Source organism: Odocoileus virginianus, chromosome 2 (assembly GCF_023699985.2).
Source record: "Odocoileus virginianus isolate 20LAN1187 ecotype Illinois chromosome 2, Ovbor_1.2, whole genome shotgun sequence".
NCBI lineage: Eukaryota > Metazoa > Chordata > Mammalia > Artiodactyla > Cervidae > Odocoileus > Odocoileus virginianus.
Window position 1 is genome coordinate 63,955,948 of NC_069675.1, and position 26,299 is coordinate 63,982,246.

The 26,299-nt window shown below is 41.2% G+C and overlaps 1 protein-coding gene and 1 non-coding gene across 2 annotated transcripts in view; both read left to right on the forward strand.

Annotated features, from left to right (window-relative positions):
- ANTXR1 (ANTXR cell adhesion molecule 1) overlaps positions 1-26,299 on the forward strand; it is a 256,016-nt gene that overhangs the window by 2,476 nt on the left and 227,241 nt on the right. The window contains exon 2 of the mRNA XM_020878572.2: positions 22,040-22,111. Within this exon, the coding sequence (XP_020734231.1) occupies positions 22,040-22,111 (72 nt within the window). The remainder of the gene's footprint in view (positions 1-22,039; positions 22,112-26,299) is intronic.
- LOC139031799 (U6 spliceosomal RNA) lies at positions 23,431-23,537 on the forward strand. Its single transcript, XR_011484310.1, has one exon. It is a non-coding gene; the product is annotated as a U6 spliceosomal RNA (small nuclear RNA).

Here is a 26,299-nt window from a genome sequence, read left to right on the forward strand (position 1 = left end):
TAAATATATTAAAATCTGACATGTCTATAAGTGAAAAAAAGTCACAAATAAAAGATAACAAGTTACAAAAGCTTTTGCAACATAAATTCCCCTCTATAGAGTAACCTTAAAATATAATAAGCAGTTTTTAAAAGATTATTTCAATAGAAAACAGGCTTACTATATAAATAATTCACAAAAAAATATGAAAAAAAAGTTCAACTTCCCTAGCAAAAAAATGGAAAAATCAAACAAGATGTAATTTTTATTACATTGGCAATGATTTTTAAAGAATTATAACATTAAGCATTGGCCAACTTGTGGGAAAGAGGGCCATTGTCATATCTTAAAAGGATATAAATTTGGTTTGGTCTTTCTAGGTTTGTGCTATCCAATAAAACTTTCTGTGATGATGGAAATATTCTCTTACTGTGCTTTCCAATATGGTAGCCACTAGCCGTATGTGGCTATTGACTCCTGAAATGTGTCTAGTGGGATTGAGGAAATGAACTTTCTATTTTATTTAAGTTAAATTTAAATTTAAATAGCCATATGTGGCTATTATTTTGAATAGCATAGACAAAAAGATAGCATGGCAACATGTATCAAAGGAAAACTCCCAGATAGCCAGAAAAGAGTGCTTATATGTTCATGGCTGTGGTGTTTATGATAGTGAAGCTGAAAATTATCTAAATGTCCAACAACAGAAGATTTAATAAGTTAGACATGGTATATACATGATATTGAGACACATGTTATACATGCATGTAAGATATTTTTAGGAGAAACACAATGCACATAATATACTCTTTAGGGAAAATACAATTACCAAATGTTATACACTATGATTCTACCTTTGTAAAAAATGCTAAACACATGTGTGTCTTTATTTACCCAATATGTAATAGTATTTGTCTGTAGAAAGTAGGATTTTTAAATTCTTTTTTTACACTTTTCTGCATCTTCAAATTTTTCTACAATGAACTTATATTACTTGTATAGTCAACAAAAATAAGTTATTCTGAGTTTTTGAAAAGTCATTTCAAGTGTGAGGGAGCTCTCTTAACCAGTGTGCTGAATTGCAAGCCCCTCACAATTATAGAGGATTTGCTTCTTTCATGTCTAATCCTGGAGTACGTTTCTAAATGCACCATAGGATCCTTGGCAACATGTTGAGGACCCAAAAATGCTCCGGGAAAAAAATGGTGGGGAGACCTTTACAGGTACCTACCTTTACATGGAGGTGGACTCCTCTGACTTCTTTTAGTTGTCTTATTGCTTGAAGAGAGGGACATTTTTGTGCTGAATGACAAAGTTGCTAGAACTTGGTATGGTAAGCATATGCATTTCCAGCTTGCCATCTCAATTCGAGCTGATTTATGGGATTGTGAAACCCAAAGCTGGGGGATGGGCCAAAAGCCAGTGACAGCAAACAGTCCCCCAGCTGGTCCCTAAAGACATGGTCTTTTGTCTTAGAAAGTACCTCCCCAGAAAGTGCTGTCCAGCACCCAACCACTACAGCTTGCAAAGGGAAAGAGTGCTGATGCATTTTTTTTCCTTGGGCTTCTCAGCTCCTCTGACGGACAAGACACTGTAGAGGCTGAAGCCAGTGGCTCAGAAGGCAGTAAATTCACCATTCTTCTCCCCACCCCTCAACTCCCTTTTTTCCCAGCGAATGGTTCTCTTCTTTTCTGTGACATTAAACCTCAGCTCATTTCAGCTTTAAGCAGGATGCATCTCTGGCTTGGAAGAAACTCAGATTATACATTTAATGAAACATCATGTTTTCTCAACCAGAAGCAAAGACTTCATAATGATAACCTAGACTACCACAGTAACACAATAGGGCCTTATTAGCGGCTTTGGCCACGGAGCTGATGGACTGGGCTTCACAAGGCTTTGTATGATGGAATGTTATGTTCATTCAAGCATGCTTTTCTGGTTACAGTCAGGAAAAGTAGACTGCTGGGAATTCAATCAGGGATTTGAAGTCAGATTTGGGAGGACTTTATCCAGAGGAAAACAGTCAAGGAGCAGCTCGCCACCTTAAATCTCCCAGAGGGCCCTCTAAGATCAGTCACCCTGTTGGCCAACCCATGGACATGCATGGAGCTCTTCTATCTTGCAGGATTCTTCGGTTATTACACTAGATGTTTATGTATCACATATTGGTCTGTTTTATAGAGAGCTGTTAGTCACTTACGTGGAAAAAGTGGACTCTCCATAGTGAGTCTGGGGAAGTGCTGGCTATATTCATGTGTGCCCTACAAACTTCAAAAATAGAAGGGTTGGGTGGGCTGGGGCAGGAGAAGTGGAGGAGATGGTGGGCTGGAGGACGGCAGCAAGCCTTGAATAGTTGACTTACAAGGTTTCCTAAAGCCACAACCTGTCCCCCAACAAATCCTTCCATTTGCAAAGACCCTCTACAGGCTCACTGTGTGGGCTCCTTCCCCGTTAGGAACCCCCAGCTCCTCCCTCCATGACTTCCTTTCTGTTCAGCACCAATTTTCTCTTTCTCTTTTCCCCATTCAAGGGGACCCTGTCTCACCACTCATGCAAGTCCAACCACAGCATCCAAAATTGGGTGGTCACAAGTGATGATCTGTAGGACCCTTCCTATGTGTTATACTTCAGAGACACAGTCATTAAATGGATTTTTACAATATTAGACTGGGAACCTCACCGTGTTCTGGGTTCCCAGCTACTAACTTACAACAGACATCTTTAGAGTCAAAACTAAAGTCTCCTAAAACTTACACCATCTCACAAGTGCCCCAGAGAAAACCTTGCTTGGTTACTAGGGCAAGTACTACTGTCTCTAATTTACAGATGAGAAAACTGTTCAACCTTGGTCAACCCACTGGATTAAGTGACCTGTGGAAGGACCTAGGATTAGATAATGACAAAGCTGGGACGCTGTCTGCTCCTGACTCTCAGCCCAGCTCTTTCCACTCATTGCCCTGTGTAGTTGGGTCATAATGAGAAGCACATGGCAATACGACTGTGTAGATTCCAGGAATTAAAAATCCCTGCATCAGAGTTTCAGGAAATGATGGTGCATAAGGCAACTAAGGTTACTTAATTGAGGAGCTACTGCTCTGCTGTTAAAGCAGCTCTAAATTGATGGAAAGTTTCAGGGTCTCCAACCATCTGCAGCACATGGAGATGTTCCAGAGATCTGGGGATTACCCGATAGGTAGGACTCTAAGGACATCTGATTATAGTGTCCTTAAAGATCTGGTAAATTAATAATTTGTTCAAATTGAATCTGGTGGAAAGGGGAAATTCAACTCTGTAGACATGTTAAAACTCACAGATGTAGCTTGTTTTCAGAAATGCTTTGGAAGAAGACTTCCAATAATGAAAATGCAAACTTGACTCTAAATAACGAAAACAGAGTTCATTAGAAGGTACCTTGAAAATGATACAGTAATAATTCTGAGAAGCATCAGGGGAAAAGTTTTTCAAGGGCTCGGAATGTCTTATTTTTGGTATCAAGATGGATTTGATGGTTTTTCAATATTCTTCCTTAATTGAAAGAATTGCAGTTTTGGAGAGGTTTTATCAGGTCAAGTAATAGTTGGTAGAACTGCTTGCAAATTGGAAGGTTTGGCTTATGGTTCAAAATAAATAGGGCAGAACTCTTTTGTTTTATTTTGTGCTTCTGTCTGGGCCAGCCAAGTAATTACCTCTAGTTTCCTTAGCTGTGGAGACCTGGTAAAACTCAGTGTCAAGCTGAGAATAGAATCCAGGAGCGCTGGAGGAAGGCACCAATCCTAAGATAACCTGCAATTATCTTCAAATCCTGTAGGACTCCCAGCAGTCCAGCAGCAAACTCTGGCATCCCTTAGTGAGACTTGGCTGTCACATAAACGCAAATAGGATTCGCCCACCCTAAAGGAAATCAGTCCTGGGTATTCACTGGAAGGACTGATGTTGAAGCTGAAACTCCAGGATTTTGGCCACCTGATGCGAAAAGCTGACTCATTTGAAAAGACCCTGATGTTGGGAAAGATTGAAGGCAGGAGGAGAAGGGGACAACAGAGGATGAGATGGTTGGATGGCATCACTGACTCAATGGACATAGGTTTGGGTGGACTCCGGGAGTTGGTGATGGACAGGGAGGCCTGGCATGCTGCGGTTCATGGGGTCGCAAAGAGTTGGATACGACTGAACTGAACTGAATTTAGAACATGTGCCTATTTTTGATATGAAGTCCAGGGACTGGATTTTGCCTCTTGCAGTGATTACTGGGCAGCAAAAGACCAAGTGGGTATTTGGATATTTCCTGACATATTTCCCAGACATGCCATGTTTGTACTGAAAATAGTGATTAGATTTCTTCCATTTGGAAGAGCTGATTCTTTCGTTTCTTTGGCATAGATTTGTTCTCAAGTCCGATCACAAGTGTGTGCTCCAATAAAAGTATAGGTGACAATACCTGTTGTCAACAGTGTCCTGTTCTGGAGGCTGCAAGGAATGGAAGAAAACAGCAAGCAGTCCAAAGCTATTTGCTTTTTAGGGAGGAGGACATTAGAAGGACTCCAGGCAGGCAAAGCTAAAGGCTCTAATGAGGATTGGGGGCAGGGGGCAGGTTAGGTTGGGCTTCCCCGGTGGCGCTAGAGGTAAAGAACATGCCTGCCAATGCAGGAGACATAAGAGATACAGGTTTGATCCCTGGTCGGGAAGATTCCCCTAGAGAAGGGAATGGCAACCCACTGGAGAATCCTTATGGACAGAGGAGCCTGCCGGGCTATGGTCCATAGGCTCGCAAAGAGCTGGACATGACTGAAGTGACTTACCATGCACGCAGGTAAAGTCAATTTTAGATCAAAGAGGAGAAGAAATAAGTTAAGTTTACTGAGCCCATGTTACCTGCCATGCATTGTATAAACATTTTGCTTGTATGATCCCGTTTAGTTATCTCCTTTATAACCACTTAAGGCCAGCACAGTCATGATCACTATTTGACACATGAGGAAACTGAGGTTTAGCAAGGTTAGCCAAGGACATTGTAAGTGGTGAAACTCAGCCTCAAATCCAGGCATCTCTGACTCATGATCTATGCACAGAGATGAAAAGAATCTAAGCATGCAAGAGAACATTGATTCAGCCAGGGTAGTTTATGCCTTGGTAACAAACAATCCCCCAAATCACAGTGACACAAAACAGCAAAGGTATAAACCTTTGTAATCTCTGTCTCTGCTACACATCTGGTGAGGGGCAACAGGGCCTGTGCTCAGGGTGCTATCCTGGTGGAAATTCCTTAACACCGGCTTTTACCATCATTACTACAAAGGAAGGAAATGCTGGAGAGTCTCTGGCTGGAGCACTGCCAATAAATTAATGATTTGTCCAGATTGAATCTGATGGGAAAGGGAAATTCAATTCTGTAGACATGTGAAATGACACGCATCCTTCCACTCACAACTCACTGGTCAGATCTAGTCATGTGACTACTCAATATCACCACCACCATCACACCATCAATACTACCTCTACCATCTCCACGCATGCACGTGTGTGTGCCAAGTAGCTTCAGTCGTGTCCTACTCTTTGTGACCCTGTGGACCACAGTGCTCCAGGCTCCTCTGTCCATGGGATTCTCTAGGCAAGAATACTAGAGCGGGTTGTCATGCCCTCCTCCAGGGGATCTTCCCAATCCAGGGATCGAACCCATGTCTCCAGCATCTCCTGCATTACAGGTGGATTCTTTACCCACTGAGCCACCTGGAAGGCCCACTACCATCACCACCAACACCAAATGGGATGTGGAAAACACCATCCTCCTGTTTTTCTAAAGGGAGAGGAAAGCCAGATATGGGGGGCATGAAAAGCCTTTACTATAAACATTTAATCATACACTACTTTCGCCCGAGTAAGCAAGAAAGGAGTCATCCCTGGGAGAGGATATAAAGATAAGACTTCTGGTCCAGGGTCAGCGTTGAGCTATGTCTTAGATATGTTCATCAATCCGGAACTAGAGTCAGACATGACAGTTCAAATCCGCCTGTGTGGCAGTGATGGCCTCTCGTTCTTTTCCTTCCTTGTCCACTGATCCCATTTTTTACATGAAAAATTCAGTGCAGTGGGCAGGGGATTAAATTAGACTAAATAGAAAGTAGAAATGAAGATGAGACATGTTTCCCATATAGGTAAGTATTAACATGAATGTATGCAGAATCTCAGAATCCCTTTGTCCATAGTTTGTGGACTATGAGAGAATTTGAAAAGCTGTGAGGGGAGAGTGGGATGCCCAGGTGGTGTTGGTGGTAAAGAACCTATCTACCAATACAGGAGATGCTTGAGACGAGGGTCCGATCCCTGGGTCAGGAAGATCCCCTGGAAGAGATATGGCAACTGACTCCAGCATTCTTGCCTGGAGAATCCCATGGACAGAGTAATCTGATGGGCTACAGTCCGTAGGGTCACAAAGTGCAACTGAAGCCACTTAGCACACATGTACACAAGGGGAGAGCGGCCCCTGAAACACTGAGGCAGCCAGGCTGAGAGGATGCTGTGTGTTGTAGAGGCTAATTCCGACCCTGAATCAAGAGTATCTGGGTTCCAACCAAATGTGTTTCTCAGTGAAGGTGTCATTGCCCTTTTCAGTGGACAGTTTTTCACTGAGGGGGACTGTAGGATGCTTAGCATTTCTGATCGTTCCTTTGTAAATGCTGTAAGCGTCTAGTCATTGTGATGCTCAGTAAATAAATGCCTCTAAATATATCCCTAAATGCCTTCCTTGAGGTGGTATCACCCTGGTTGAGAACCCCTGACTGAAGGAAAGCAGGTAGAGCAAGGCATGCCAGTGATACTGATTTTAAGCTTCGTAGGACTACATCTGATCAGGAAGAGCATTTATCTAGAGGAAGAACTAGAGCGGCTTTAGTTATAAGAGGGCCAGTGGAAACTGCTGACCTTGGAAATGAATGTGCCAAACCAGTGGTTCTCAACCAGGGACCAGATCAGCTCCTTAAGGGTCCAGGGCAGGCCTGTATCTTTTCGAAAATTTCCCAAGTGATTGTGATGTGGTTCTTTCCATCCCACAATAAATCATGAGAGTGAACAGAAAGACCAGAAAAGTTGTCCTATAGTGATGGCCTTGTTCCTCTCTCACGAGGAAGCAGACACCTGATAGCTGAATGCCAAGCAGAGTTCTTACTTTAGATGGTGGTAGGAAAGGCTCAACATGATGCAGAGAAGGAAGAGCCATGGTCAGAAATAAGCCGTGCTTTGCCTGCCGTGTTGGCAGGTCCTGCCGTGTGTGCATACACATGGAGGCCGTGGTGTTTGCTAGGACAATCCTTTGTTCCCTTTCTGTCAAGACTCCAGGCAGGAAACATACCCCAGTTCCTCAGGGGAATGAACTGGACTAATTGCAGAGGTTAAGAGAGCTGCCTTTGGAGTCAGGCATTTCTGGCTTTAGATACCAGCTCAACATTTTACTAATTTGTATGACTTGAGCAAATTATTTAGCCTTTCTGAACCTCAGTCTTCTCATTAATAAAACAGGTATTAAAACTACTGCCTCACAGAAGTATCCTGAGGATTAAATAATATTAGAATAAAACCCTTAATGAAGCATTTGGTATGTGAGTGTCCTAGATGATGATAATGGTGGTGGTGGTGGTAAATGTAACAGTAGTGGTGATGGTGATGATGGTGGAGGTGGTGACAGTGATGGTGATGATGGTATGACGGTGACTGCAGTGGGGATAGTGATGATGGTATTATTGATGATGTGATGTGGTGGTGATGGTGACAGTGATGGTATTGATGGTGATGGTAGTGTGATCAAGATAATGGTATTATTGATGATGTGGTGGCGGTGCTGGTGATGGTGATGATGACGTATTGATGGTGGTGGTGATGGTGATGACAGTATTATTGATGATGTGATGGTGGTTGTGGTGATGATGACAGTGATGGTACTGATGGTGATGGTACTGGTGATCAAAATTATGGTATTATTGATGATGTGATGATGGTGGTGGTGGTGGTGGAGGTGGTGGTGGTGGTGATGATGGTATTGATGATGTGATGGTGGTGGTGGTGATGGTGGTGACGGTATTGATGATGTGATGGTGGTGGTGGTGATGGTGGTGATGATGGTCTTATCGATGATGCAGTGGTGGTGGTGGTGATGGTGGTCATAGTGATGACAGTGATGCTGGTGGTGGTAATGGTGGTAATTACCCCTAGAGAAAATGGATGTGTTCCTCTAACAGAAGACATCTCCTTAGATTATAAGGTGGACTTCCCGTCTAGGGTAAGGAGTACGTCAGTTCAATTCAGTATTTATCAAACTTTACTAAATGTATCAGATTACAACATGCCTATGACATGTTCCTGGCTCTAAAGGATTTCACAGTTTAGCAGAAGAGACAAAGGGCTAGGGAAACAGAGTTGGTGAAATAATGAATTTTGATTGAGATTAGAGAGGTTTAGGAGACTTTCTAGAGAAGGTAACTTTGGATCCAGGACTTGAACCTTGAGCAGGGTTTTGCCAGGTGACAAAGTAAAGAAAAACACATTGATGACCAAGGAACACCACACGAAGGTGAAATGACACTTATACTTTGTGATGTGTGCATGGCAGTGAGAGTGACAGAAAAAGAATCTGGAAAGAGCAGGACTTTTCATGTCAACAGCAGGTTAGGGGACTATGTTGGGGGAATGGGAAGAAAAGAACAAATAAAACTGAGTGACTTTGTAGGGTGGAGTACCAGGACTTGATGAGCAGTTGGCTGTGAGTGAGAAGAAAGAGCTATGAGGGGAAGGAGTAGGTTTGAGAAGAAAAGAGGAGCTTGGTGTGGACATGTTGAGTCTGAACACGTAGGACATTTGGGTGGAGGTATTGAGTAGACAGTTGGATTTATACCCTGTAACTGGCAAAAAAAAAAAGACTTGAGAGTTGTCAGCCCAAGAGTAGTAGATGAAAATATGGATATGGATAATAAATAACATGGAGATAATATCAAGATAATATCAGGGTTAAAAATTGTCAAGTAGAGGTTTAATGAGGAAGATGACCAGGGTCCAACCTCAAGGAATTGCCAACAGGAATGTCTGGGCCAAAGAAGAAACTCCATTAACCAGAGTTGAAAAGAAGTTGCCAGAACAGTTAGAAGAGAAACAGCTAAGAACTGTTACCACTGAGGCTAGGAGAGAGAGAATTTCAGTGGAGGGGTGATGAGCTAGATGTTTTCCCCCTAAAATCATCATCTCTATTCCTAGCCTTGGGGGCAGCATCACCCATAGATCTAGCCACGTAAGCCAAAGGGCTGGGATGAATCCTCTTATATTCCAAAGCCTGACAATGTCTGCTCCCACATCTCTGCCTTGTCATCACCTTGCTGTACTGTGCTTAGTCGCTCAGTCGTGTCCAACTCTTTGCAACCACATGAACTGCATGCCAGGCTCCTCTACCCATGGGGATTCTTCAGGCAAGAATACTGGAGTCAGTTGCCTTGCCCTCCTCCAGGGGATCTTCCCAACCCAGGGATCGAACCCAGGTCTCCCGCATTATAGGCGGATTCTTTACCATCTGGGCCACCAGTGAAGCCCTATCATTACCTTATTTCAGGCCATTTCCCACCCAGTTCACGGAAATGTTCCCTAAATTGGTCTCTTTACCTCCTCTTTTTTTTTTTTAACCCTTACCCCTGGGGCTTCCCAGGTGGCTCAGTGGTAAGAATCTGCCCGCCAATGCAGGAGATGCAGGAGACATGGATTGGACCCCTGGGTCAGGAAGACCCCCTGGAGTAGGAAATGTCAATTCACTCCAATATTCTTACCTAGAAAATTCTGTGGACAGAAGAGCCTGGCTGATTACAGTCGATGGAGTTCCTAAGAGTTGACACACCTGAGCATGTACACACTACTGTATAATCTTGACATTGGTACCAAGTTGATCTTTTTAGAACAGATTTAATCTTGACATCATCTCCCCCAACCCTTCAACCTCTAAACACTCCCAGAGTTTTTTCAGTATAAAATGTGAACTCCTTAGCAAGGGATTCTAGAACTTTGTTGCTCTGATTACTATGCGTTACTCTTTACTATGTGTTGCCCTTAGCTTCATCTCTTACCACACCCAACACCCTTGCAATTTCCAACAAAATTGTTGGTGTGCAGTTCCCTGAACTAACCCCAGGCTCTTTCTTGCCTTTAGCTTTAGTGACCTCATCACCATTTCCATCTTTGTATAGGTGATACCCTCTTAACCTTTGAGATGATACTGGCACTTCTTCCCTTCCCATCACTAGCTGTGGGCTCACAGTGGTACAGAAAAATTGAGAACAGTCATCTCTTTACATATCATCTTCATTCTAAGTTTGTTCTTTGTTCAGAATCTCTCAACCCCATAACAACTCATATCACATAATAAGCAGCAGAGGGTCCATTATCAAGACATGGAGAAGAATAACCCTTGGTGCGTGTCTTCTGAGGTCTCTTTCAGTGACTTTATCCTCTTTTCCTCATACCCTGCTGCTTAACCATATACAGCTCATTCCTGTAGGAACCACCTAGAACAAGACTTCCCCAACACCTTTTGGCATAAGGATTATGATCAGAATCTTAACCATCATTACGTACATAAAATGTTGTGTTAGTCACTCAGTTGTGTCCTATTCTTTGTGACTCCATGGACTGTAGCCCACCAAGCTCCTCTGTCTGTGAAATTCTCCAGGCAAGAATGCTGGAGTGGGTTGCCATGCCCTTCTCCAGGGGATCTTCCTGGCCCAGGGATTGAACCTGGGTCTCACACATTGCAGGCAGATACTTTACCATCTGAGCCACCATAAAAGATAATGCAAATATCAGGTTTATGGAAAATATATAAGAAATTTAAAAAAAGAAATATCCCAACTGAACTACACTTCAGTCACAATAATAAGCAATATAAGGTCAAAGGAAATACAAGATGCCATTGGACAGCCATAACCTAACCGTAAGTAAATAGATGGGCCAGTACATTCCTGGCCTGTGCTCGTCCCAGTATAATTATTAGTGGCTTCCTAGTTTACTCTTGAAAGTGTTTCAGTTTGGATTTTAAATTATATGGTTATCCTGATCATAGACTGTCATAAAAGACACGATCAGAGCAACAGGAGAGGATTGAAGGCCAAACAGGTGAATCCTCTGATACACTTTATTCCATTAAAATGGGCAACCAGTTTGGCACTTCTGATTCCGCTCAAGTACACCAATTTTAAGCTTCCTCTGGCATCCCCATTCCCAAGTTCCCATAACAATTGGTGGAACTTCTGCGGTACTTCTCACTATCTTAGCAACCTAACACTGTGAGTTGTAATTGTATGCATCTTTCCTCCATGGGGAGGCAGTGTTGCACAGGTGTTAGGAGTAGGGGTTTAAACACCAGAAAGACTGCAGGAGAGTAGTATTTGGACTAAGCATGGACTCGAGGGTCCTCATCCCAACCCTGCCACTTACTAGTGTGTCCTTGAGTGAGTTACTTATTCTCTTTGTGAACTAGGTTTCCTCATCTGTGGAAAGGGACCCGATAGTGTTATCACATTGGGTTGTGCTCAGAGCAGAGTGCTACCCACACACAGGAAGTGTTCATTAAGTGCTGCTGCTAAGTCGCTTCGGTCGTGTCCGACTCTGTGCGATCCCATAGACGGCAGCCGACCAGGCTCCGCCGTCCCTGGGATTCTCCAGGCAAGAACACTGGAGAGGGTTGCCATTTCCTTCTCCAATGCATGGAAGTGAAAAGTGAAAGTGAAGTTACTCAGTCGTGTCCGACTCTTCAGACCCCATGGACTGAAGCCTACCAGGCTCCTCCATCCATGGGATTTTCCAGGCAAGAGGACTGGAGTGGGGTGCCATTGCCTTCTCCGCATTAAGTGCTAGCTATTATTAAATGGCTTCCCTGGTGGCTCAGTTGGTAACGAATCCACCTGCAATGCAGGAGACACAGGTTTGATCTCTGGGTCAGGAGGAACACCTAGAGAAGGAAATAGCAACCCACTCCAATATTCTTGTCTGGGAAATCCCATGAACAGAGAAGCCTGGTGGACTACGGTCCATTGGGTGTCAAAGTGTCAGACATGACCGAGGGACTAAACCACCACATTATTAAATGGCAATGAATGAAAGTGCTCAGCACAATGCCTGCTGCCTAGTAAGTACTTAGTGCATGTTGTTTTGTAATTACTAATCTTTTAGATTCTAGAGGACCTGCCAGGCATTCAAAAATCATTTTTGCTGCATCAATACATACTCTTTTTTATTTATACATACTACAAATATATCCAGCAAGAAAGAACTGAGAAAGGTCTTATGCTAAAGGCATTTGTGACTTTTGGAAATGTTGCTTCAGGACATCATAAATGCAGAGATTAAGGTTGAATGAACTCAGGGGCTTAGTTTGAGATGAGAAAGGAAATTAAGTTTGTTAATGACTTCTGAAAAAGAAGCTGAACACAGACAGTTAGCTTCTCACAGCCTCCCCGACCGTCATCTAAAACTGTTTCATCCCCCGAAAGAGAAAGTCTTCAGGAGCCATCTAGGGAAGACTGCATCTCATCCACGCTCTGAGGACAGCCACACTGACCTCCAACACCCTTGTAAGAAATTCCATTAGAAACAAAGCAGATGAGCTGAGTTTGCAGGAGGTCCGGCCAGGTCTGCTTTCAACCCTGTCGCCAAGTTAGAAAAACATGTAGAGCAGGATTCTGGAGGAACCTCAAGAACAATCCCAAATCTGGAAGTGAGTCTGGAGGAAAGAGTGCGACATCAGAGGAACAGAGGATATCTCCATAGAGCCCTGCTACCCTGGTGCATCAGCGTCACCCAGAGGCAGCTGTGCTGGACGGTCGAGGTGAAACAAAGCCACAGAAGAGAGAGTGCACGAACACCAGGCATCTTTGTGACAGTGACTCCCTCTGGCATTGCTGAGTCCTCTCCACATATCCTGGGCCTCCAGGGGAATGGCAGTTCTGTCTTTGATTATGTGGATGCAGTAGGGATCAGGGATGAGGTCAGGTACAGCACAGTGTGAACTTGGAGTAGACATCAGGTCCAAAAACCCAACATGTGGCAAGCTGGAACTGATATGGCCCTGTCCAAAACAAACACACAAACTTTGCAAGGATGAGATTCCTTTGTGAAAAATGAAGAAGAATTATTCCATTGCCTACTCTCCCCTAATTGACAGAACAATAACTTAAGCTTACTTTAGCAATTAAGGCTAACTCCCTTCCCCCAAACTAAGCTCTTTTCTAAAAAAAAAAAAAATTTTCATTGAAGTATAGTTGATTTGCAATGTTGTGCTAGTTTCAGATGTATAGCAAATGGAACCATTTATACATATACATATTGCCACTCTTTTTTTTTTTTTTTAGTTTATTTTCTCATGTAGGCCATTACAGAGTATTGAGTAGGGTTCCCTGTGCTATACAGCAAGTTCTAATTAATTATCTATTTTATACATAAGAGTGTGTATGTCAATCCCAGTCTCCAAATCTATCCCTCTCCTCCCTTATCCCTGGTAGCCGTAAGTTTGATTTTTACATCCATGACTCTACTTCTATTTTGTAAATAAGTTCTTTTGTACCTTTTTTTTTTTTAAGACTCCATATGCAAGGAACATCATATGATATTTGTTCCCCAGATTTAGTTTTTAGAGAAGTTTGCAAGTTCAAGACATTGCCATATATATGGCAAATATGAGACCCAGTTACACCTTCCCACACTGAAAGATGAAAACAGGGCCTACAAGATTTTAGCAACTAAAAATAAATGATGTAACAAAATTCCTGAGGTGGAAGAACATGTCTATGGAAAGAATTTTCAACAGCAAAAGAAATCAGTTTTAGCACCATATGTTTTATGATTTCAGTGACATTAAATAAGAACTTTGTTAGACAGGTGATAAAATATGAAAAGAGAAGAAAAGGGACCTAAAACAGTTAAGGAAATATAAAATAATATGGAAAAACATAAAGTCATAAAGCCACCTAAGGAGCAGTAAAGAACAGAACTGACAATGCAGAAAGTGAAGGATGAAGGCATGTTTGAGAAGCTCTCATAAGTTGAATAGGAAATGAGTTACACAAAGGTGATGAGAGAGAAGATGATAAATAATGAATGACAAAAATAAATATCCAGTATACCAGATAATTTGCTTTGCTAGAGCATAACCCAGAAGAAGCACTCAACAATTTGATAGAACTTCCCTGATTAAAAAACAAAAACCTGAAAATGTAGATTTCAGCTCATCAAGTAATAATCAAAATTAATTAAAAGAGATTTGTGCTTAAACATTTCCTGGTAAGAATGTTTAATTTCAAAAACAAAAGCAGAATTTTATGAATGGGAAAAGATACAGTTTACCTACAAAGGTTCTGCAACATTAAATGTTGGAAAAATTTAATGAATAAAGTTATGATCTAAAATGTTCTGTCAAGATGTCACTTACATGAAAACAGAAAGACGTTTTCAAATACATACAGATTCTTCTAAAAGGGGGAGTGAGGATAATTTTCTTTAAAAAATTACTCAAAAAGTGAATCAGGGTTTTAAAAAAACTTAATAGTGATTATATAAAAGAACTTCCAGTGACCATCCAAACCATTTAAGCAAATATGTTTCATTAGCATTTTCATTAAATTTTGAAATGATATTACATCAACTAATAAGAGCAGTCTGTTATGAGAAAGGAACAGCTGAAAATAAGAAACTTTTGGAGAGAAAATATGCTGTTTCTGAGTATTCAAATTCATTGGAAAAAATGACCACCACAAAGAATATTACAAAAGTGAATTCAGCTCATCAGGAGACAGTTTAAGAAACTTTTTCCAGAACTTAAGCAGAAAGAATACAGAGATTAAAATTATGAGACCAGAGGTAAGTAATACAAGGTGAAAGTGAAGTCGCTCAGTCGTGCCTCTTAGCGACCCCATGGACTGCAGCCTACCAGGCTCCTCCGTCCATGGGATTTTCCAGGCAAGAGTACCGGAGTGGGGTGCCATTGCCTTCTCCAAGTAATACAAAGGCATATAAAAATTCCTCAGACATAGAAAAATCCAAAATATATACCACCCACATACCTTTATTGAAAAAAATATCACTTGGAAGTATTGACATCAAAATGGAAAACTTTTTGTAAATAAAGAATATGAAAAAGACATAATATAAAAGAAATAGAAGTAATGGCCCCAGAAAAGTTAATGTCACAGTAATGTTATCAATGAGGTTATACAGCAAAATATAAAGGTTAAAGAATGGATTCTCAAAAGAGAAAGTGAAAAGTGTAAATTTTTTTATGCCGCATAGAAAAAGTTGCTCATACTATATTCACAAATACAGCCTCCCTAAAATGTAGTTTACTTTTATCTATCTTCCAAATCAGTCTACCCTAAAGGAAATCAACCCTGGAAGGACTGATGCTGAAGCCCCAGTACTTTGGTCACTTGATGTAAAGAGCTGACTCACTGGAAAAGACCATGATTCTGGGGTCACAAAGAGTCAGGCACGACTTAGAGCCACCCCCGGCTCTCTCAGCCCTATGGCTGTGTGCTTGAAGGGGGCTCATTGTGTCCTTGTGGCTTGCACGTGAAGGGTGCCTCTGACTTTTCTGGCATCCATAGTACCGTATCTTGTCTTGTCACGGTCACCTGGTGTTCATCCACAGATCACATTGCTGGCTTTGACAGGTGGCCTTTCAGGCTCGTTTATCACATCTTGGTTTCAGACAACTAACTAGTTTTCTGTTCTCTTAACAATAATTCTGTGTTGAATTTGCACCTGAACCAATACTTGATATCAGAAATATCTTTAGGCTTTTCTTGCTCTGTGTGAGTGTGAGTGTGTGTTGGAAAAGGTGAATTAGTGGAGGTGAAAGGATTACATATTTTGGTCTAGTGTCTTCCTGAGCACTCACAAAAAAAAAAAAAAAAAAAAAAAAAAACACAGTTTAGTTTACATCTTGACACAGTATATGTGCATTATATACCTACGCATAGTTGACTGAAAGTTTCACATAGCATGACTTTCTGTCATGGTATGCAATATATTCTGATATTTCTATTCTATTTCATTTTTATTAACTGTTGGCAACATCCCACCAAACTGATTTCCCAAATCACTAATAGGTTGCATTCCACAGCATAAAAGTCATCGATTGCTGTCATAGCCTTCAGTGAGGTGGACTAACAGGGAAATTCCTTACAAGTCGGTACCGTGGGGCTGGGGTCTCCAGACAGATAGGAGCAGGTTGGGTGCAGTGCTCAGTAGCTTGATTTGGGTCTGCACTGAAGACATTGGAGGAGGGTAAGAGTTGCCGTCAGCTTTTAGAGCAAGAGGGAGGCTGGCTCATGACTCCAGCCAATCAGAAGAGGACAAGAGCTGAAGATCTGGGTTTCAGCCAGTTAGGGTGCAGGGAGGCTAGGAGGAAGGAGAGAAGGGGAAGGAAGAAGTGGAGCGGGGTAGGGCGTGGGAGGGGGGATACAAATGAATGTGGGGCCAAAATTAATTGCCTGTTTCGCTCAGTGGCGCCTGAGGCTGCCCTAGCCTTGCACGATTAGCTGGGGACCTGGTGGGTCACTGAGGACATGAATGACTTCAACTGGGTGGGGCTGAAGAAAAGCAGGACCTGACAGTTTTATAATTTCCATCCTTACTGGGACTCTGCTCTTCCAGGACTAAAAGACTCCTGGGTGATGTTTCCAACTGTGAGCTCTCTTTATTTCCCTTTCATTTTACTCTGACCTGTATGCCAAGGAGAGGACAATTTAAACTCAATTTGGTCCACTTGATTGTTTCTGACTGGCTGTATCTGTGACTAATGGAAAGAGCTTGTGTTTTTAAAGGAGCTCAACCATAGAGAGGTTTGGAAACACATAAACACAAAAGAATGTGTTTCAGAAACAAATCAGAATGACACCCAGGGTTGTTCTTTTGTTCTTACTCTTTGCATATGAGATCCTTGAAAGTAGTTGAGCAATAATCTGAGGGCCAGGTCAAGTTCCATGCAAACCCCTCTCTGGGAACACACAATGGATACACAAGATGTATTGACTTCTTATCAGGCTCCAAACCTTGGAGAGGACCTAGAAAAACAAAAATAGGTAAGGAGCCCTGGAGCTACTCCCAGCAGTTACCTTTTCAAGGGACCAGTAGCTTTGCCTCCTTGTGGTCTGGGGAACCCTTCTGAAAGCCAAACAGAAAGTGATGTGAAGAGGAGGTGACTGATTTTGAGTGGATCCAGATATAGTAAGTGAATCTTTAAGCACAGAATTCTGTAGGACTGTGTTCAAGCAGAATTCTCTGGGAGGCTATTTGAATTCCAAATTTTGTTGAGATATATATTTGTGGAGCCAAACCATGAGATCCTAAGAAGGGACCTGAATTCTCTACAGCATCTCGATACCCAGTTGCCCCACGGAAATCTTCAGGGGCTAGAATTGCATGAGTTAGAATTTAATTGAGTCAAATATCTGGGACATTTCACATCCACTGACTTGGATGTAAAACATGGATATTTCAACTCTTTGACTATAGTTTGTCAGCAATTGTGTGTTAAAAATAATTCTAAAAACAAAACAATCCACAACAGAGTTCAGTGGAACCTTAAAGAGCCTCTTGATGAAAGTGAAAGGAGAGTGAAAAAGTTGACTTAAAACTCAACATTCAGAAAATTAAAATCATGGCATCTGGTCCCATCACTTCATGGCAAATAGATGGGGAAGAAATGGAAACAGTGACAAACTTTATTTATTTATTTTGGCGGGGGCTCCAAAATCACTGCAGATGGTGAGTACAGCTATGAAATTAAAAGACACTTGCTCCTTGGAAGAACAGTTATGACCTATCTAGACAGCATATTAAAAAGCAGAGACATTACTTTGCCAACAAAGGTCAGTCTAGTCAAAGCTATGGTTTTTCCAGTGGTCATGTATGGATGTGAGAGTTGGACTATAAAGAAAGCTGAGCACTGAAGAATTGATGCTTTTGAACTGTGGTGTTGGAGAAGACTCTTGAGAGTCCCTTGGACTGCAAGGAGATATTTTGGTCAAGGCTTATGTAACTGTGTAAAGAATGATCATGAGTACATATGAAACAACAAACTTCGACAGTAACAGGACAATTATTAGTAGAGTTGGGATGGGAGAAGCAAGCCTGTCAATATCCCCTTACCTCTTGTTTTATCTTAAGACTCTCATTTTATTTTCTTCTTGAGAAAATACAGCACCTGCCCATTGGCAAGAAAGTGTTCCAGATGGATTTAGAATTTTCTCAACACTCCAGAATATTTCTTGGATCTTTCCTTATATCTAGCATCTAGAAATCAAAGATGAATACCAACATTTTCTAAATTTTACATGTCAATCAGATAGAAGGATAGTGCAAATGAAATATTTTAAGAAAAATGCAAATGTGAATTAATTAACTGTGGGTGATCCTTTGTAATAAGTGTATATATATGTGCTGTCACTTCAGTTGTGTCTGACTCTTTGTGACCCTATGGACTGTAGCCCACCAGGCTTCTCTGTCCATGGGATTCTCCAGGCAGGAATACTGAAGTGGGTTGCCATGCCCTCTTCCAGGGAATCTTCCCAACCCAGGGATCCAACCCGAGTCTCTGCAGGCAGGTTCTTTACCACTAGCGCCATTTGTAATAAGTAAAGGAATGCAAATGATTTGTGCTCGATTCTTGAGAACAAAAAAATGCTAACACAAAAAGAATTTACTTGAGACCCCTGCTTCTTTATTAGACAGCCAAGAATAGATCCCCAACTCTAGTTTGAGTCCCTACTTCAACTCTTTACCTCCCTTCCCTGTTTAATTCCCTCACTATAGGACTTCTCTACTGATTAAAAAAATCAGACATGGGATGGAGGAACTGGGGATTCCTCTCTAATCATTAGGTATCTTACCTTACTCCTCAGTAACCAAAATTTCAGATGATACTTGTCTGGGTTATAACACAGCATTGCAAAACACAGTATTGTGTTTCAGAAGTGGGCACAGATGACCAGTGTTCAAGGAGATCTCTTGATTCCAGTGGAAAAGAGTTGTAGAATTCTAAGTAGACTGTGGCTAATAGTCACATGGTGGCTCTTCTGAAGCACATGCATAGCACTGAGTCAGATCTGCCAGACTCTCACTAAGACCCAGAGGACCAGAGCATCTACCCTTTGGCTGAAGAAAGGGAGTCAGAACCAGTCTTTGAGATTTTAAATATACTACTGAAACATGTCCAAGAGGATGGCTGGGATTCTAATGAAAAACTTTCCAAAGCTTTAAAAGTTTAGGGCTGGGATATGCTCTTCTGGTGAGCTATTGGGAGTTTCCCGGTTGCATTAAACTCAGAGATCTACCATTGATTAGATAGGCTGGTTCATTGAGGATCTGTACTCTAGAATTGTTGGCCCATCTGGGAAGGCTCCTCAGGATCACATAGGGTCACAGGAATTGGCTGGAGCTATCTGAGTCTCAGTCCTGAGACACTCATCCAAACAAGGCCAGAAGCCAGGACTGGCTGGCAAAAGATCTGGAGGCATCCATGAGCAACAGAGACGTCTCTGCACGCTCTTCTTCCTTCCTTCCATCCAACTAATAGTTAGAGGCAAATATCCTTCACATTCTCACAATGGAAGCTTGAAGAAAAAAAGTGATGGCAACCCAGTATCAGAGGATGATGACTGAGAGATGGACACAGTGCCCTGAGATCCCGGGGCAGGAGCAATGAGCCCCAACTGTGTTGGTCGAAGGCAACAGGCAGAGATCAAGTCTGGTCTTACAGATGAGTAGGAGTTTGCCAGTGTGGACACTGCGTGTCTCAAGCAGATGGAATTTTGGAATAGAAAGGTTTACTGGAAAAGGTTTATTTTTGACAAGTCAAGCCTCACCCTCTCCACTCCTTCTGCATCTCCCCAGCTCCCCACTCCTCGACCCTGTAGGCTTTATGCTGCTGCCCCCCAAAACTACTTGCTTTTCCCCAAACAAAGCATTTCTGGATTTATTAGAGGAGGAGTTGAATATTTTTTCAAATGCTGATTTACCATCCTTCAAGGGATTGCCTGTTCTGATCCTTTGTTTATTTTTCTATTGTTTGCCTTGTTAACATTAACTTGTACCAATTATTTACATATACTGGACACTAATCTTTTGCCATTTATTTTTGTGCACACATCTTCTCTCACTCTCTTCCTTGTCTTTGCTGATGGCATTTTTTGTCATCCAGAATATTAGACACTTCTAATAGTCATAATAATTCTTTTTGTATAGAACAATTCCTACTTTTTTGTATTTGGTTGAGGGAACTCTTCACTAACCTGATGACATAAAAATCTCCTATAATTCACCCAATGGATTGAAAGTTTTGTTTTTCCTATTAGGTTTTAATACATCTAGGGTTACATTTGGTATGAGATAGTGATCTGATTGGTTGTTTCCAATTAGAAATCCATTGTCACAGCAATGACATGGAAGGGTTTATTCTCCCTCCCCAGTGTGAATCACCTCTTTCACTATGTATTAGAGCAAGACCTTACATACATTGAGGTGTGGATGTAGTTCTCCCTTTTACTCCATTGGTTCTACTCTCTACTCTTACATATCATGTTTATGGGGTTGCTATATTTGATAGGGCCGGCTTTCCAACTTTGTTCTTTTTCATTATTGCCTTGATTACTTTTATTACTGTAATCTTCATTTCATTTGTGAAGTCAGCTTTTGAGTTTCACAAAACATTTTTTCAGAATTTTTCCTAGAATTGAAGTTATAGGTTAACTTGGAGAGCTTCTGTATCCTTAGATATATAATCTTGCAGTGTTTGACCATAACATACTGTATCACTTCTGTTCAGATCAGACAGACATATCATTACTGGATGTGGGGCAGAAAAAAGTAGATTTTACTCATAGAAGTGGAATACACTTAACCAAAATGAGAATTCCTAGACATATTGAATCACTGAATAAAAGGCATAAAATTTACTTTGCACAGATTCGTCTTAAAGATCTATAAAATAGTCTGAAACAAAAATAACAATAACTTTCTAGAAGTTAAAATTAAGGTAGATGAGTGCATAAAAATAAAAGCTATCTGAAACCAGTGGAAAATGTTTTCAGTACAAAATGTCAGAGTCAAAAAAGCAAACTAACCTCAACAATTATGACAGGCAGAAATGCAGCGCTCAGCTGAAACAGATCCTTAATAAAAGGAAAAGAGCGTTGAGTCTACAGAAGAGTACCTTAAAATAGAAAAAGTTACGATGAAGTCAGTGCAACAGACTGAGTATGAGCACTATGAAAAATACTTATAAGCCGAATTGAAGCAGTAGTAAGTGGTATCAGTGAAACAGAAGTCAACTATGGGAAATAAGCCCATTTCCAAATCTAAAATGTTATGATTCCATATGTCCTAGAGAAAGTTTTGCTCTTTTTTTTTCAGTAAAAGGATCAGTTTTTAATAATGAGGAGCTGTATCATTTTTTTTCTTTTAAGTATTAGTTACATTAACTATCCTTAAATTTTAAACTATCAATATCTTACTGAAATAAATCACTAATTAACTAATTAGCATTCTTTTGAATTCCTGCTGGATTTGTTTTGCTAATATATTTTTTAGAAACTTTGAATCTGTATTTACCAATGAATTTTGACTCTTTTGAGGAGTGGAATTTGTTTTTCTTTGTCTATTTGGGCATGTAGTTTGTGCCAATTTCATTTGAATGAATTGGAATGCTATTTCTTCTCTAATCAGAGCAATAAATTGCACAAAAATAACTATTCCTTAAAGCTGTGAAACTAACCTGTGAATCTGGCTGGGCCCAGGAATTTTTTGACATATGAGTATATGGAGTAGGGGTGGTAAGGAGTTGGAGGTGGAGTGAAGAGAGTTCTTTACCAAAGTTTCTCAGAATTCTAAAATTAAGTCTAAGCATCCTTAATTTCCAAAGTTACGGAAGTTTCAGATGGTGAGCCCTGTTAAAGGCTAGGTCGACTGTAAAACAATAGAATATATGACACAAGGTAAAGACAAATGAACACCTGATTAAATCACATCTGTTTTATTTCCCTAGGTCAGGAAGTGTGCTGCACCACTGGAATGAAATCTATTACTTTGTGGAACAATTGGCTCATAAATTCATCAGGTGAGAAATATATAGTTCTCGGCCATAAGTAAACCCAGCCTGTGTCTGCTATTCTACTAATTACTAACTAGTTTGGGGGTGCTTTTTGACAAAGGTAGAATCTCAGGCCTTGGAAGAGAGACTTACCTTTGTTTTCATCTTTGCCACATGTTAGAATATTTTGTTTGTTTTTGTTTTGTTTTTAAATAGAATAACTTGACTATGTTTTCAACAGTAACCCGATTTGGTTATAAGATCAACATTTTAACTTTCTTCCTCTCTTGTCGAATAATATCCTTCTAGAAGGATCATTAACATTTTCTTTCACAGTGCATTATGCTGGAGAAATTGGCTCATTCTGGCTGGACCCATGTGTATGGTGTAAGGTCACCTTACACCTTATGGGGTGTAAAGTGACCAGTTCATCCCAGTTTGCCCAGAACCTCCTTGGTTTTAGCACTGAAAGTTTCATACCCTGCGTGCTCTCCTCAGTCCTGGGCAAACCACCATGCTTGTTCAGCCTGGCTATGTGCCCTATGGGATAGAATGCTCTGAGCATTCTCAACCATACCGTCCAAGGGAGAACAATGAAATTTTGAACATCGGCACTGTAAACGTTGCAGGGGCCTTAGCAGTCCAGTAAATGTAGACTCCCACTAGTAAAATTTTACCCTCTTTGGGTACAGCTGCCAAACGACAACACAACTGTGATAGCATTCACCTATATGCTTGAATTTAAACCAGTTGTCCAGGTCTTTGGTAAAAATTGTTCTGGGTGTTGTAAATTTGAAAGCAACTCCACTTCTGCTTGGTGGCCTCTGTTGAGTCTTGCAGCCAATGTGAGTAGCCGTATACATCTTCTGTGAGTAAGATTTTTTTATTTTAACTCAGGAGACAAGTTGTCCTCTGAAACCAGAAAACTGATAAATGCATTCCCTGCAAATTGTCTCCACCTGTACCCATCTGCGGAGGGAGCAGGTTAAGGGGTGTCCTCTCTGTGATGCCAAAAATTGGGAACTAAAGCAAGTAGCCTATAAGCCCAGATGAATGGAGAAAACAGAAGCTGGGAGGAGATGGAGATGAAAAAATAGAGGAAAAGGAGAGAAACAAAATATTTGAGACTCATAGAAGCTTAGAATTGAAAGGAATAACTTTCCAAGCTATCCTAAGAGCTACCCACTCACTGCCAGCTTGAAAAGCTCTGGTAAGAAACTGCTGCCTCTTGAGGCAGATGCAACCCAGTAGTTGGACAGTTCCCGTTTCCGTAAGAGTCCTTCTGTCCCTGACCCATAATGTCCCTCCTACACTCTCATCCAGGAGTGATACAAAACAAATCTACCGTGCTCGCTTCGGCAGCACATATACTAAAATTGGAACAATACAGAGAAGATTAGCATGGCCCCTGCGCAAGGATGACACACAAATTTGTGAAGCGTTCCATATTTTTAATGAATAAAGAAGCTGTGGTACATATACACTATGGAATATTACTCAGCCATTAAAAAGAATTCATTTGAATCAGTTCTAATGAGATGGATGAAACTGGAGCCCATTATACAGAGTGAATTAAGCCAGAAAGATAAAGACCAATACAGTATACTAATGCATATATATGGAATTTAGAAAGATGGTAACAATAACCCTATATGCAAAACGGAAAAAGAGACACAGATGTACAGAACAGAATTTTGGACTCTGTGGGAGAAGGCGAGGGTGGGATGTTTCAAGAGAACAGCATCGAAACATGTATATTATCTAGGGTGAAACAGATGACCAGCCCAGGCTGGATGCATGAGACAAGTGCTCGGGCCTGATGCACTGGGAAGACCCAGAGGGAGCGGGTAGAGAGGGAGGTGGGAGGAGGGATCAGGATGGGGAATACATGTAAACCCATGGCTGATTCATGTCAATGTATGACAAAACCCACTACAATATTGTAAAGTAATTAGCCTCCAACTAATAAAAATAAATGAAAATAAATAAATAAATACTAGATCCATATGATGAAAAAACAAAAAAAATGCAAATCTACCTCCAGACACTTGGGAGTGTCTGCTGTGTTTCTGTTTTCTCTGATGGTTTTCTGTTCCCTCTAAAGCAGAGGAGTCTCCTGAAAAAAGATTTGAAGTCAGGCAGACATGGAGTTGCATCCAAGCTCCATTAGGCAACCAAAGCAACTGACTCACCTTGGTTGAACTTCAGTTTACATGTGAAAATTATAAGAGAAACTGTGCTCAAAGCAATAAACCCAGCACCTGACTTAGAGTGGGCACTCCACACTTCTCTTCTCCAGTTCCTTCAGCATCTCCAGACACTTTACTATTTTAGATTCAAAGAAATTAGAGGTAGGGATTGAGGAAACTAAGAGACCATTTAATCCAGTTCTGTTTGTTTTAGAGACAAAGAAACTAAGGACCAGAGTAGTTGATATGGCTTAATCTAGACCACGAGGCACTTTCCTGGTTGGTTGGTTTGTTTGTTGGCTGTGCCATGAGGCATGTGAGATCTTAGTTCCCCAACCAGGGATTGAACTGGTGCCCCCTGCAGTGGAGGCATGGACTCTTCACCACTGGACCAACAAGGAATTCCACTTCCCTTTCATTGTCTCCTCTGGTCCTCTTTGGCTGTGGACCCCCATCAAAATGTGGCACCAAGACACGACTGCCACGCAGACTCCGAAAAGGGCTGCTTTTGTTAACTGCTGCAGCCCCAGGGCCTCTAATAGTGCCCGACATACAATACATGCTCTTTCAATACCATAACTTCACCATATTCTTTAAATCCTCATACTACACCTCACACCCATCACTCTCAGCAAAGAACTTCACCTGCTGTTTCACCAAAAGCCCAGAGAACAGCAGGCAAGGGATTACCTCTTATTCTAATCCTCCTCTTAAAAGATATATGCATGCCTTCCCATTGTCTCTGAGATTCTAGCATAGCCTTTATTTAATCCCAGTGTTTTCACATTAGTCCATTTTATCCATTGTCTCCAATATTCCCCCAGGTCTTTGTTTCTTTCTTGTATTTTTATCTACCTTTCCTCTGGCTCCATTTCCATTGCCAGTAGATAAAATGTCATTTTTTTAAAAAAGTGAATTTCCTGGTCCTGTCTTCCTATAGATGCTACCTTAATTCTTTCCCAATTTCTCACTAATATATCCTTAAAGACTGTCTGGCTTCATCCTTCCTTCTCATTCATTCCTTAACCCATTCCCATCTGCCTTCATCCCCACCCTTATACCTGTTTACTCTCACCACAGTCCCAAAGTGATGCTCAATAGGACAAATCCATTGAGACACATGCAGTGCTTGCTCTTCTGGTTAGAGGCACTTCATTGGATTCAGATTTATCTCTCCTTGAAATCCTCTCCTTCACTGACTTCTGGCTCACCTTTCATCCACTGACCAGAGCCAGGTTTTTAAATGTTAGTGTTGGTTCTAGGTTTGGCTCCCTTCCCATCTCCCTGCTGACACTCTGAACAATTTTACTGACATCAGTGTGCTGAGAATTCCCAAATTATGTCTTCAGCCCAGACTCATATACCAATTACTGTTTGGAGACCTACATTTCCCTCATTTCAAATTCTTTCTTTCCAGAGCTTAATTCTCTATAAGGTAGGCAGTATAACATGGTGGTGAAAAACCCAAGTTCTAGAATCAGAATGCTTGGTTTTAAGCCCTAGGTTCACCACTCTCCCACTGTGTGACCTTGGGAAATTTTTTTTATCTCTCAGAGTCTCAATTTCCTTTTGTGGAAAATAGGATTGGTGATAGTAATGATCTCATAAAGTTATTACAAGTTTAATGAGATAATACATGGGAATCACTTACAATAGTGCCTGACACATAGTAAGCACATGATTGGACTAGCAATTATTATATTATTATGAAACTTATGATTATTATTATCATTTGTGATGTAATGTCCTCAGCACTGGTGAAGTAGTAACAGGCAGCCTGATGCCATGGACAGAGAACCCAGGACAGAGAACCCATTCTCAAGAGGCCAATTTCAACTCACCAGGTGTTGCTTGGGCTCCTACTATGTATTACAGACCATGCTAAGGGTTTCCAAAGATGCATTAGACATAAGGTAATGGATGTAAACTTTATTTTGGAGGCAATAGAAGCCATTGGAGGTTTGACAGAGATGACAAGATGAGTGACAAGATATAATTTATATTTTAGAAAAATAATTCTGTAATC